General features: G+C 51.3%; 1 protein-coding gene across 1 annotated transcript in view; it reads left to right on the top strand.

The window, feature by feature from the left end:
* ssbp4 (single stranded DNA binding protein 4) overlaps positions 1 to 8,849 on the top strand; it is a 206,874-nt gene extending 198,025 nt beyond the window's left edge. The window contains exon 18 of the mRNA XM_086004348.1: positions 4,014 to 8,849. Within this exon, the coding sequence (XP_085860474.1) occupies positions 4,014 to 4,043 (30 nt within the window). The 3' untranslated portion in view covers positions 4,044 to 8,849. The remainder of the gene's footprint in view (positions 1 to 4,013) is intronic.
* Positions 8,850 to 14,477: the final 5,628 nt, after the last annotated feature.

Raw genomic sequence — 14,477 nt, 5'->3', positions numbered from 1 at the left:
CTCTAACCCAGGGGTCACTGGGCAGTGATCAGCAGCAGGAACCCTGGCTGATTTCCCCCCTCTCTAACCCAGGGGTCACTGGACAGTGACCAGGAGCAGGAACCCGGTCTGACCTTTCCCCTCTCTCTAACCCAGGGGTCACTGGACAGTGATCAGGAGCAGGAACCCTGGCTGATTTCCCCCTCACTCTAACCCAGGGGTCACTGGACAGTGATCAGGAGCAGGAACCCTGGCTGATTCCCCCCCTCTCTAACGCAGGGATCAGTGATCAGGAGCAGGAATCCTGGCTGATTTCCCCCCTCTCTAACCCAGAGGTCACTGGACAGTGATCAGGAGCTGGAACCCTGGCTGATTCCCCCCCTCTCTAACCCAGGGGTCACTGGACAGTGATCAAGAGCAGGAACCCTGGCTGATTCCCCCCCTCTCTAACCCAGGGGTCACTGGACAGTGATCAAGAGCAGGAACCCTGGCTGATTCCCCCCCTCTCTAACCCAGAGATCACTGGGCAGTGATCAGGAGCTGGAACCCTGGCTGATTCCCCCCCTCTCTAACCCAGGGATCAGTGATCAGGAGCAGGAACCCTGGCTGATTTCCCCTCTCTCTAACCCAGGGGTCACTGGACAGTGGCCAGTAGCAGGAACCCGGTCTGACCTTTCCCCTCTCTCTAACCCAGGGGTCACTGGGCAGTGATCAGGAGCAGGAACCCTGGCTGATTTTCCCCCTCTCTCTAACCCAGGGATCACTGGGCAGTGATCAGGAGCAGGAATCCTGGCTGATTTCCCCCCTCTCTAACCCAGAGATCACTGGACAGTGATCAAGAGCAGGAACCCTGGCTGATTTCCCCCCTCTCTAACCCAGAGATCACTGGGCAGTGATCAGGAGCAGGAACCCTGGCTGATTTCCCTTCTCTCTAACCCAGGGGTCACTGGACAGTGATCAGGAGCAGGAACCCTGGCTGATTCCCCCCATCTCTAACCCAGGGATCAGTGATCAGGAGCAGGAACCCTGGCTGATTTCCCCTCTCTCTAGCCCAGGGGTCACTGGACAGTGGCCAGTAGCAGGAACCCGGTCTGACCTTTCCCCTCTCTCTAACCCAGGGATCACTGGACAGTGATCAGGAGCAGGAACCCTGGCTGATTTCCTCTCTCTCTAACCCAGGGGTCACTGGGCAGTGATCAGGAGCAGGAACCCTGGCTGATTTCCCCTCTCTCTAACCCACGGGTCACTGGACAGTGATCAGGAGCAGGAACCCTGGCTGATTTCCTCTCTCGCTGACCCAGGGGTCACTGGGCAGTGATCAGGAGCAGGAACCCAGGCTGATTTCCCCTCTCTCTAATCCAGGGGTCACTGGACAGTGATCAGGAGCAGGAATCCAGGCTGATTTCCCCTCTCTCTAACCCAGGGGTCACTGGACAGTGATCAGGAGCAGGAACCCTGGCTGATTTCCCCTCTCTCTAATCCAGGGGTCACTGGACAGCGACCAGGAGCAGGAACCCAGGCTGATTTCCCCTCTCTCTAACCCAGGGGTCACTGGACAGTGATCAGGAGCAGGAACCCTGGCTGATTTCCTCTCTCTGTAACCCAGGGGTCACTGGGCAGTGATCAGGAGCAGGAACCCTGGCTGATTTCCCTCTCTCTAATCCAGGGGTCACTGGACAGTGATCAGGAGCAGGAACCCTGGCTGATTTCCCCGCTCTCTAACCCAGGGGTCACTGGACAGTGATCAGGAGCAGGAACCCTGGCTGATTTCCCCTCTCTCTAACCCAGGGGTCAGTGGACAGTGATCAGGAGCAGGTACCCTGGCTGATTTCCCCTCTCTCTAACCCAGGGGTCAGTGGACAGTGATCAGGAGCAGGAACCCTGGCTGATTTCTCCTCTCTCTAACCCAGGGGGTCAACTGGGCAGTGATCAGGAGCAGGAACCCTGGCTGATTTCTCCTCTCTCTAACCCAGGGGTCAGCGGACAGTGATCAGGAGCAGGAACCCTCGCTGATTTCCCCTCCCTCTAACCCAGGGGTCAGCGGACAGTGATCAGGAGCAGGAACCCTGGCTGATTTCCCCTCCCTCTAACCCAGGGGTCAGCGGACAGTGATCAGGAGCAGAAGCCCTGGCTGATTTTCCCCCTCTCTCTAACCCAGTGGTCACTGGACAGTGATCAGGAGCAGGAACCCTGGCTGATTTCTCCTCTCTCTCACCCAGAGGGTCACTGGGCAGTGATCAGGAGCAGGAACCCTGGCTGATTTCCCCTCTCTCTCTAACCCAGGGGGTCACTGGACAGTGATCAGGAGCAGGAACCCTGGCTGATTTCTCCTCTCTCTAACCCAGGGGGTCACTGGGCAGTGATCAGGAGCAGGAACCCTGGCTGATTTCCCCTCCCTCTAACCCAGGGGTCAGCGGACAGTGATCAGGAGCAGGAGCCCTGGCTGGTTTTCCCCCTCTCTCTAACCCAGGGGTCACTGGACAGTGATCAGGAGCAGGAACCCTGGCTGATTTCTCCTCTCTCTAACCCAGAGGGTCACTGGGCAGTGATCAGGAGCAGGAACCCTGGCTGATTTCCCCTCTCTCTCTAACCCAGGGGGTCACTGGACAGTGATCAGGAGCAGGAACCCTGGCTGATTTCTCCTCTCTCTAACCCAGGGGGTCACTGGGCAGTGATCAGGAGCAGGAAGCCTGGCTGATTTCCCCTCTCTCTCTAACCCAGGGGTCACTGGACAGTGATCAGGAGCAGGAACCCTGGTTGATTGCCCTCTCTCTAACCCAGGGGTCACTGAGCAGTGATCAGGAGCAGGAACCCTGGTTGATTTCCCTCTCTCTAACCCAGGGGTCACTGGACAGTGATCAGGAGCAGGTAGCCTGGCTGATTTCCCCTCTCTCTAACCCAGGGGTCACTGGACAGTGATCAGGAGCAGGAACCCTGGCTGATTTCCTCTCTCTCTCTAACCCAGGGGTCACTGGACAGTGATCAGGAGCAGGAACCCTGGCTGATTTCTCCTCTCTCTAACCCAGGGGGTCAACTGGGCAGTGATCAGGAGCAGGAACCCTGGCTGATTTCTCCTCTCTCTAACCCAGGGGTCACTGGACAGTGATCAGTAGCAGGAACCCTGGCTGATTTCCCCTCTCTCTAACCCAGGGGTCAGCGGACAGTGATCAGGAGCAGGAACCCTGGCTGATTTCCCCTCTCTCTCTAACCCAGGGGGTCACTGGACAGTGATCAGGAGCAGGAACCCTGGCTGATTTCTCCTCTCTCTAACCCAGGGGTCACTGGACAGTGATCAGGAGCAGGAACCCTGGCTGATTTCCCTCTCTCTCTAACCCAGGGGTCACTGGACAGTGATCAGGAGCAGGAACCCGGGCTGATTTCCCCTCTCTCTAACCCAGGGGTCAGCGGACAGTGATCAGGAGCAGGAACCCTGGCTGATTTCCCCTCTCTCTCTAACCCAGGGGGTCACTGGACAGTGATCAGGAGCAGGAACCCTGGCTGATTTCTCCTCTCTCTAACCCAGGGGTCACTGGACAGTGATCAGGAGCAGGAACCCTGGCTGATTTCCCTCTCTCTCTAACCCAGGGGTCACTGGACAGTGATCAGGAGCAGGAACCCGGGCTGATTTCTCCCTCTCTCTAACCCAGGGGTCACTGGACAGTGATCAGGAGCAGGAACCCATAGCGGGCATTATCGGATGGGCCTCCTGTTATATGCATTGTCTGATATTCAGTTCCATTAAAAACTCCATCACCACCGGCAGACCTTTGGGAGATGAGGAGAATTTTTTTTACACAGCGAGTTGTTATGATCTGGAATGCGCTGCCTGAAAGGGCGGTGGAAGCAGATTCAATTTCAAAAGAGAATTGGATAAATAATTGAAAAGAAAAAATTTGCAGGGCTATTGGGAAAGAGCGGGTGGGAGTGGGAGTAACTGGCGAGCTCGATCAAAGATGCGCGATGGGCCGAATGGCCTCCTTGTGTACTGTACGATTCTGTGACGATCTTTCATGTGCTGTGCTTTCTTTTCCCAGTACTCCCCCAGCATGACAATGAGTGTGTGACCGAACCCTCCAAGCCCCGTTCCCCGACCCTCACGCCACCCCGCTGGAGACGAGGAGAAAGTATTCACGTGGCAGTCCAATCGCATTCGAAAATAAATAATATTTAATGGGCAATTCCCTGAGCAGAGCCTGCTGTGCCGCACGGCAGTAAATCCCCGGGAGTTAACGTTGGACGAACTTCTCCTGAAATCCCAAGGCCTACTGGAGGATCCGAAGACGTCACATTTATGCATGGGGCGGGTTGGGGGGATGGGGATAACAGAATGAAGGGGCGGTGCAGGGCGATCAAAGACATTTTACCGTTTTTTTGTATAAAAAAAATATTGTCCATTCAGACGCCGGAGATCTAGAAAAGGGCCTCAGTCCTGGAGCAGGCCCTGAACCCAGCCCACTGTGCGAGTATTTCAGTTATTTAACGCTGTGTTGCCCAAATGGCGCAATCCTTTCGCTAACTCGACGGTTCCAATTAACCTCCGGTGACCTTTGGAACGAGGTGGAGTGGGGGAGGGGAGGGGAGGGGCGCCTTGTGTTTTCACAGGTAACAGCGATTGAGCTGGGATTTGCCTCCAGTCCAGTGATGTCCGCGGGCCCTGAAGGCTGCGATGCAGCACTGTTGGCCGTCGAAGCCGAGCGCCCGTCCCTCAGCCTCTTGGCAGCCCACCCGACGAAGCCGACACTCCTCTCTTACCAGGACTTGGGCATGGAGTTTTGGCATTGGACGGGTGTCGCAGTTTCCCCCACGTTTTCATGGTTATATAGAATCATAGAAATTTACGGCACAGAAGGAGGCCATTCGGCCCATCGTGTCTGTGCCGGCCGAAAAAGAGCTCTCCAGCCTAATCCCACTTTCCAGCACTTGGTCCGTAGCCCTGTGGGTTACGGCACTTCAAGAGCATATCCAACTACTTTTTAAATGTGATGAGGGTCTCTGCCTCTCCCACCCTTTCAGGCAGTGAGTTCCAGACCCCCACCACCCTCTGGGTGAAAAAAGTTCTCCTCAACTCCCCTCTAATCCTTCTACCAATTACTTTAAATTCACTTATATGAGCAGATAACGTGGTACCAAAAATCTGCCGTGTCTCTCTCCTTCCCTCTCCCTCCGTTATAGAATGGATCGAACTCGTCGCATGGACAAGGAGGAGTCTGTTAGCGAAGAGTCATTTTCGAGAATTCGAAGAGACGTTTCCCGGAAGGAAAACTGGTGACAGCAAGCCAGCCCAATACCGAGGTTGTTGCTCCCACACAGAACAACCAAGGAAGTGGAGTCTTCCCCTGTCTGCTGACCCAGGCTCTGGTGTTAGAAGCTCCTCTTGCATGCTTTAGCCATCCTTGGATGGTCCAGCAAACTTTCTAGTTCAGCCACTGGCCATCTCCAGAGGACCCCACTCCCCAATACCCTACACCCGAGGGTACTGCTCCGATCCTTCTGTCGCTGCCCCTTCTACTCTGATTGAAGGATCTCAACTCCCAACCTCACCTCAAAACTACAAAATTCCTGTAAATTTAATCCGATTCCTCCTGTGAATGTTTTGATGTTTGGGAATGAAGATTCAAAGCTCTAGGTGTAGGTGGTTCATGGGTTCATATTTTCGGAGCACCGAGGACCTGGGTTTCTCTGAATGAGGGGCCCTCATGGCTGTTCCCCCCCTGCTCCCACCAATGGGCTCGTTGGTGAATGCCTCGCAGCACAGGGCTGAGATAGCTAACTGAGCATAGACCAAGGATGGGTCAAAACCGGCCAGAGAACCGACTAACTGGGTATCGATGTGAATCGATGAGGTGTAGCTTACCAGAGCACGAATCTGCTTCCTACCAGACCCTGATGCAGGTTAAAGCTGATTGGTGTTTTGGCCGGGAGGGGGTCAGGAACGGGGCAGACTCCCAACGCTTCCTTGTAAATATTGTAATCATTTATTGGTTCTGGCTTCTTCAGTCGGTACCTGGAGCCAGTTCCGTGGGGCGGGGGATGGGCCCTGAATTTCCACGGCCTCACTGTGGTATCAGCTGGCTGCTGAGGTGTCTGGTTTCAAGGAAGGAATTTGGCCTCAGTCTCGCACCTCAAAGTGCTTCACAAACACGGTGGAGTCATATGAATGTGGCCACTATTTGTGCGCATAACTAGATCTTGCAAACAGCAATGAGATGATCAGGTGATGTGCTGGTGTTGATTGAGTTGATAATGTTGGCCAGGGCACTGGGAGAGCTTCCTTCTCTTCCATTTGTTTCCATGAGATCTTTTAACATCCATCGAAGGCACCAGGACAGCGAGATGGGGCCCAGTCTAACGTCTCATCCAAAGGACAGTGATTGATACCACAAGCCCAATGGAGCATGCCCATCACAGGGTGAAACTTGGCCAGTTCCACCTTGGAAGGAGATGTTTGTGAGGACCTCCACTGAGTTGTACAAGATGGTAAATGGTAGGGGAAAATATAAATTCAGAACATACTGCCAACATGAGAGATGGGCAAGTCACAGTGTCAAACAGGGGATAAGTTAATTTAGGACCAATCACATATGGAATGGGCTCTAGTTTGGGGAGTTGGAGAAAAGTCCTTGGAACAATTTAAGAAACAGTTGAAGTGATGGGGGGTGGGGAAAGACTGTAGGGTGTTTCTGGTTGGATGCGCTGAATGGCCTCCCTCATCCAGGTAGAAAAACTGACGGTTTGCCCAGAGTAGGCAGAATTTCCTCTTCAAATGATTCCATGTAAGACACTTCCGGTCTCCCTCCAGGGACCTCCCAACCCACTGGGCTGTTGTGTCTGACAGAAGTTAACTCTTTCTCTGATCCTCTGGCTCTCATTCTTGATCCAATTCTTGTGAATAAACCTGTGCCACTCTTTAGAAGATGCGTTAGGATTCTTCGCTACTGGGAGGTGAACGTATCACCCGGTGCCATACTGATCGGGATCAATCGCTGGTCGGTCCATCATCGATTCCTTGATCTGCACCCTTAGTGCTGTCATCCAGTCTTAGATATGGTTCTCTCTCTATCTCCTGTATACTCATGCTCTCTATCTCCTGCACATGCTCTCATATATTTGCTCACACCATTAAGCTCTCACATCTTTTCTTTCAGTCGCTCACTTCTTCACTTTCTCTCACGCTTTCTTACTCTCGCACTCTCACTTTCTCTCACACACCTTCTCGTGCTCTTTCTCACGTTCTCGCCCTCTCCGTTCCCCCCATTCTCTTTCTCACGCGTTCTCTCACACTCTCATGTCTCTTTCTCCTACTGGAAGTGGGGAGAGCCAGTGCCCACTAAGTGATGAAGTTCAAATCTAGATTCAACCTTTCCCTCAATGGAAATGGCTCCCCGTTTTACCTGTTTGATTGTCCATTCCCCAGGTTCTGACACCAGCCTTTGAGCGGTGCGAGTGTGTCTAAGGGAGGGAGGCAAATGACAGAGAGATTCCAATTTTGGAATGGCCTGCGACTGATTCTCCCCCACCCAGAGCACGTGGTATCAATAACTTGTCATGTAGGACTGTCCAGATGGCCAGGTGAGCTTGCTTGGAGGGGAGGTGCTGCAGCATTTCAGTAGGGAGTAATGTCAGGGTGCATTGCACTGAAAATCCATCCATAATGCCCCGAGAGTGTCAAGAAGTGGGTTCAGTGGGTGAATACGCGGCCTGGTGGTCCTGGCCCGCATGGACCAGGGAGCTGCCACGCTGTGATCGCTGGACAGGAGTCGGACTGCTTCAATTGGCCCCAGCACCCCAAGGTTAGGGAGGAGGATTAAAACTAGCCAGGGTTCCCCACTCCTCTCCCGATCGCTATCCAGCAACCCCTGCTGGGAACCTGGTGCATGTGTGGGCATCGAGCTTTTATTTTTGTTCACGGGATGTGGGCGTCGCTGGCAAGGCTATTGCCCATCCCTAATTGCCCCCGAGAAGGTGGTGGTAAGCTGCCTTCTTGAAACACAGAGAGGCAGTTAAGAGTCAACCACATTGCTGTGGGTCTGGAGTCACGTACAGGCCAGACCAGCAGATTTCCTGTCCTAACCAGATGGGTTTTTACGACAATCCGGTAGTTCCATGGTCACCATTACTGATCCTAGCTTTTTATTCCAGACTTATTTAATTAACTGAATTTAAATTCCCCAGCTGCCATGAGTGAGATGAGAGTTGAACTCATGTCTCGTTGGATCATTAGTCCAGGACCTCTGGATTTCTAGTCCAGTAACATAACCACTGTGCTACCGCACCTGCAGGACAGGTTGTGACATCCTCTGCGATCGCATAACCTGCTAACGTCTCGTTCTAGGCTCAACGTGAAGAATGCGGGAAGTATGCCCGCGGGAAGCGGGTACCCCTGGATCCCATACCCCAGCCAGAGTTGGCACGTTTTGAAGGAGGGAGGGGTGAGAATATGGGGGTGCAAGTCAGACCTGATCACCTTTTAAAATGAGTTTGGGTTTCGTTATTATATAAAATACAAAGTTCGCCACTTGATACCAAGAAGGACCTCAGTCGCCCTCTGACCCTCTTGTTTTTCTGTAAATATATTTTTTTAATATCTGTTATGACCCTGTACAGCCCCATATTCCCGCTGTCTGCCAATTGCGTTTGATGTATAATTGCGTTAAACCCTCGCGTTACGTCCTGACAGTATTGAACACAGAAGCTGGCTCCTGCCCGAGTCAATTTGCTGATCCCAATCCCATGGGCCCCAAGTTTGCTATAGTCGTTCTGTGTAGTATATATATTATGTCATCTGTATGTTCTTTATATATTGTAAAGATTCTTTAGTTGGTCAGTTGCATATTAAACTGCATCAATAAATGTCACGGATCCTTTTCTTATTTCTTGCCTCTGTCGTAGCTTTCTTTCAGCAAGAAAACAGGCCGCTCGGCCCATCCACATTGCACTGGTGTTTCTCTAGACTAGCCCCTGACATCTGCTGAATCCCACTCTCCTGCTCACTCCCCACACCCTTTAATATCCCACCCAGTCTAATCTCACTCTCCCCCTCACTCCCCACACCCTTTAATATCCCACCCAGTCTAATCTCACTCTCCCACTCACTCCCCACACCCTTTAATATCCCACCCTGTCTAATCTCACTCCCCACACCCTTTAATATCCCACCCAGTCTAATCCCACTCTCCCCCTCACTCCCCACACCCTTTAATATCCCACCCAGTCTAATCCCACTCTCCCCCTCACTCCCCACAGCCTTTAATATCCCACCCAGTCTAATCCCGCTCTCCCCATACCCTTTAATATACCACCCAGTCTAATCCCACTCTCCCCCTCACCCTTTAATATCCCACCCAGTCTAATCCCACTCTCCCCCTCACCCTTTAATATCCCACCCACTCTAATCCGACTCCCTCACTCCCCACGCCCTTTAATATCCCACCCAGTCCAATCTCACTCTCCCACTTACTCCCCACACCCTTTAATATCCCACCCAGTCTAATCTCACTCTCCCACTTAGTCCCCACACCCTTTATTATCCCACCCAGTCTCATCCCACTCTCCCCACACCCTTTAATATCCCACCCAGTCTAATCTCACACGCCCACTCACTCCCCACCCCCTTTAATATCCCACCCAGTCTAATCCAACTCTCCCGCTCACTCCCCACAACCTTTAATATCCCACTCTCCTCCACACTCCCCACACCCTTTAATAGCCCACCCAGTCTAATCTCACTCTCCCACTTAGTCCCCACACTTTATTATCCCACCCAGTCTAATCTCACTCTCCCACTTACTCCCCACACCCTTTAATATCCCACCCAGTCTAATCTCACTCTCCCACTTAGTCCCCACACCCTTTATTATCCCACCCAGTCTAATCTCACTCTCCCACTTACTCCCCACACCCTTTAATATCCCACCCAGTCTAATCCCACACTTCCCACCCCCCTACAGCCCGTTTTTGTCTCAGTGTCAGGAGGGGATGAAGGAGGGAATGGGGGTGGGAGGAGGGAATGGAATGGAGGAGGGGGAGAGGGGATGGAGGCGAATGGCGAGAGATGGAACCAGGGAATTATAGACCAGTTGGCCTAACATCTGTTGTCGGGAAATTGCTAGAGTCTATAATTCAGGATAGGGTGACTGAACACCTCGAAATTTTCAGTTGATCAGAGAGAGCCAGCATGGATTTGTGAAAGGCAGGTTATGCCTGACAAACCTGATTGAATTTTTTGAAGAGGTGACTAATGTAGTGGACAGGGGAATGTCTATGGATGTTATTTATCTGGACTTCCAGAAGGCATTTGATAAAGTTCCACATAAGAGGCTGTTAACTAAGGTAGAAACCCACGGAATTGAGGGCAAATTATTGACCTGGTTAGGAAATTGGCTGAGCGGCAGGAGACAGGCAGTAGGGATAATGGGCAGGTACTCAAATTGGCAGGAGGTGACTAGTGGTGTCCCGCAGGGATCTGTGTTGGGGCCTCAACTATTCACAATATTTATTAGTGACTTGGATGATGGGATAGAAAGTCATATATCCAAATTTGCCGATGCCACAAAGATAGGTGACATTGTAGGCAGTGTAGATGAAAGCATAAAATTACAGAGGGATATCAATAGATTAAATGAATGGGCAAAACTGTGGCAAATGGATTTCAATGTAAGCAAATGTGAGGTCATCCACTTTGGCCCTAAAGAGGATCGAACAGGGGGCTTTCTAAATGGTGAAAAGCTAGAAACAGTGGAGGTCCAAAGAGACTCGGGGGGGGGGGTCCGGGTACATCGATCATTAAAATGTCAGGAACAGGTACAGAAAATAATCAAAAAGGCTAATGGAACGCTGGCCTTTATATCTCGAGGACCAGAATACAAGGGGGTAGAAGTTATGCTGCAGCTGTACAAAGCCCTGGTTAGACCACACCTGGAGCACTGGGAGCAGTTCTGGGCACCACACCTGAGGAAGGATATATTGGCCTTGGAGGGAGTGCAGCGTAGGTTTACCAGAATGATACCCGGACTCCAAGGGTTAGGTTACGAGGAGAGGTTACACAAACTAGGGATGTATTCCCTAGAATTTAGAAGGTTAATGGGTGATCTGATCGAAGTTTTCAGGATATTAAGGGGAACAGACAGGGTAGAGAGAGAGGAACTATTTCCGCTGGTTGGGGATTCTAGGACTAGGGGGCAGAGTCTAAAAATTAGAGCCAGACCTTTCAGGAGTGAAATTAGGAAACTCTTCTACACACAAAGGGCGGTAGAAGTTTGGAACTCTCTTCTGCAAATGGCAATTGATGCTCGATCAATTGTTAATTTTAAATCTGAGACTGATAGCCTTTTGTTAACCAAACGTATTAAGGGATATGGGCCAAAGGCGGGTATGTGGAGTTAGGTCGCAGATCAGCCATGATCTCATTGAATGGCGGAACAGGCTCGAGGGGCTGAATGGCCTCATGTTCCTATGAGGGGGAGGGAATGGAGGAGAGGAGGGAATGGAGGTGGGGAGGGGTAGTGATCTTTATATTCTTTGGGATGCGACCTCTCAGCACTGTACTCAAAACAGCGAGTACTTCCCTGCTTCTTCAGCGGGAGCGAGGGAAATGTACAGGTATTGCCCTGGGGTCAAGAGGATTGCCCTGGGTTAATGGGCACTGAGGGTCACACATAAGTGGAAGAGGCAAATGACTTTGTGGGAGGGCGCGCTGGAGAAACACTATGTGAGGGACCGGTACACACGGGCATGAATGTGGTGGGTGGGGTCGAAAACAAGCAGTGTTCAATCTGAATGCAGAAGTTAAAGGTGCTATATAAATGCAAGTTGTTGAGGTACTGTTGGACTTAGATAACTGGACATTTACAGAAAGTTCCAGAAAGGGCTTTTCAGTGACTACTGCCCCAGTTACTGGGTTCATTGTCTTGGCTCGAGGATGGTGAACAATGCAATTGTGCCACTCTCCCCTGAGGGTCAACATCAAAGCCAGTCCAGATTAACAGGAAGTCTCCGCTCTCCTGGCTGTAATACAGCAACCTAAAATTAGCTTGGCGAGCCTTAACTCAGTTCCCAGTCCATAATTTGTTGTTAACTGACACTAAATTGGCAATCTAAACACAGGCCACAGGAGGCTCATAATAAATAAAAATCTCAACTTGCTGCAGTAAGGGGCGCTGTTTGGCGATTGGGACAGTGTAGAGGGAGCTTTACTCTGTATGTAACCCAGGCTGTACCTGCCCTGGGAATGTTTGATGGGGCAGTGTAGAGGGAGCTTTACTCTGTATCTAACCCGTGCTGTACCTGCCCTGGGAGTGTTTGATGGGGCAGTGTAGAGGGAGCTTTACTCTGCATCTAACCCAGGCTGTACCTGCCCTGGGAATGTTTGATGGGGCAGTGTAGAGGGAGCATTACTCTGTATCTAATCCGTGCTGTACCTGCCCTGGGAGTGTTTGATGGGACAGTGTAGAGGGAGCTTTACTCTGTATCTAACCCGTGCTGTACCTGCCCTGGGAATGTTTGATGGGACAGTGTAGAGGGAGCTTTACTCTGTATCTAACCCCGTGCTGTACCTGCCCTGGGAGTGTTTGATGGGACAGTGTAGAGGGAGCTTTACTCTTTATCTAACCCGTGCTGTACCTGCCCTGGGAGTGTTTGATGGGACAGTGTAGAGGGAGCTTTACTCTGTATCTAACCTATGCTGTACCTGCCCTGGGAATGTTTGATGGGACAGTGTAGAGGGAGCTTTTCTCTGTATCTAACCCGTGCTGTACCTGCCCTGGAAGTGTTTGACGGGACAGTGTAGAGGGAGCTTTACTCTGTATCTAACCCCGTGCTGTACCTGCCCTGGGAGTGTTTGATGGGACAGTGTAGAGGGAGCTTTACTCTGCATCTAACCTATGCTGTACCTGCCCTGGGAATGTTTGATGGGACTGTGTAGAGGGAGTTTTTCCTCTGTATCTAACCCGTGCTGTACCTGCCCTGGGAGTGTTTGATGGGACAGTGTAGGGGGAGCTTTACTCTGTATCTAACCCGTGCTGTACCTGCCCTGGGAGTGTTTGATGGGGACAGTGTAGAGGGAGCTTTACTCTGTATCTAACCTATGCTGTACCTGCCCTGGGAATGTTTGATGGGACAGTGTAGAGGGAGCTTTTCTCTGTATCTAACCCGTGCTGTACCTGCCCTGGAAGTGTTTGACGGGACAGTGTAGAGGGAGCTTTACTCTGTATCTAACCCCGTGCTGTACCTGCCCTGGGAGTGTTTGATGGGACAGTGTAGAGGGAGCTTTACTCTGCATCTAACCTATGCTGTACCTGCCCTGGGAATGTTTGATGGGACTGTGTAGAGGGAGTTTTTCCTCTGTATCTAACCCGTGCTGTACCTGCCCTGGGAGTGTTTGATGGGAGTGTAGGGGGAGCTTTACTCTGTATCTAACCCGTGCTGTACCTGCCCTGGGAGTGTTTGATGGGGACAGTGTAGAGGGAGCTTTACTCTGTATCTAACCCGCGCTGTACCTGCCCTGGAAGTGTTTGACGGGACAGTGTAGAGGGAGCTTTACTCTGTACCTGCCCTGGGAGTGTTTGCTGGGACAATGTAGAGGGTGATTTACATGAGACTTATACATTAGTGTAGCTTTCCATGGCAGTGACTGTACGCATAGTCTCTCAAAAAATCTTAAGCCAAACATAACTCCGGGCTGCTGCTGCTGGTGAGGTAATTACAACCATCTGTGGCCTTTGACACAGTAGCAGCAATGTGTGCAGATTAAAAAAAACTTAACTGATGCCAGAGAGCAAACATCCATCACATCACCCTGCAGGCATACAACTATTCTGGATAACCAAGCACTTCATCTGAATACTTGGTTTTAAAGGAGGGTCTCAGGAGAAAAGACAGAGCAGCTCAGGCAGGGGATTCCAGAGTTTAGGACTTAGCTGGCTAAAGGCACAGCGCGAGGGTACACGAGGCTGGAGTAGGTTAGAGATTAGGAGGGATGAGGGATGCACAGGGTCCAAGGAAAGCTTTCTATTTGACCTGCAATGCTCCCTACCTCAAATCTCCCCCAACTCCTATAATCAGTGATCCTCCAACCATTCCTCTAGTGCCTTCAAAATGTCAAACTCCTCATTCTGATGAAATTAAGACTCATTGAACATTTACAAGGTGTCAGGCAATGCTCAGTTGGCAGCACTCTCACCTATGTCAGACCATGAGGGGTTCAAGCTGCACTGCAGGGACTTGAGGCCATAATGCAGAGTGGTGGGGGGGGGGGGGGGGGGGAGGGAGAAAGGTGCTGTCTTTCACAGGAGACATTAAACAGAGGGCCCCTCAGGTGGATGCAAAGGATCCCATGGCACTATTATCCCACAACCAACAGCACACAAATAGTTTAAAAAGAAACTGTATGTGGCACTTTGCTGTATTTTCCTACATTACAACAGTGATTATAAAAGGTTGAATGCAAAAGATTTTGGAATATCCCACAGCTGTGAAAGGTGCAATATAAAACACAAGTTTGA

Source organism: Somniosus microcephalus, chromosome 13 (genome assembly GCF_052327205.1).
Source record: "Somniosus microcephalus isolate GS21.2 chromosome 13, FLI_Smic_1.0, whole genome shotgun sequence".
In the NCBI taxonomy this organism is placed as follows: Eukaryota; Metazoa; Chordata; class Chondrichthyes; order Squaliformes; family Somniosidae; genus Somniosus; species Somniosus microcephalus.
This window is presented reverse-complemented; position numbering and strand designations above follow the sequence as displayed.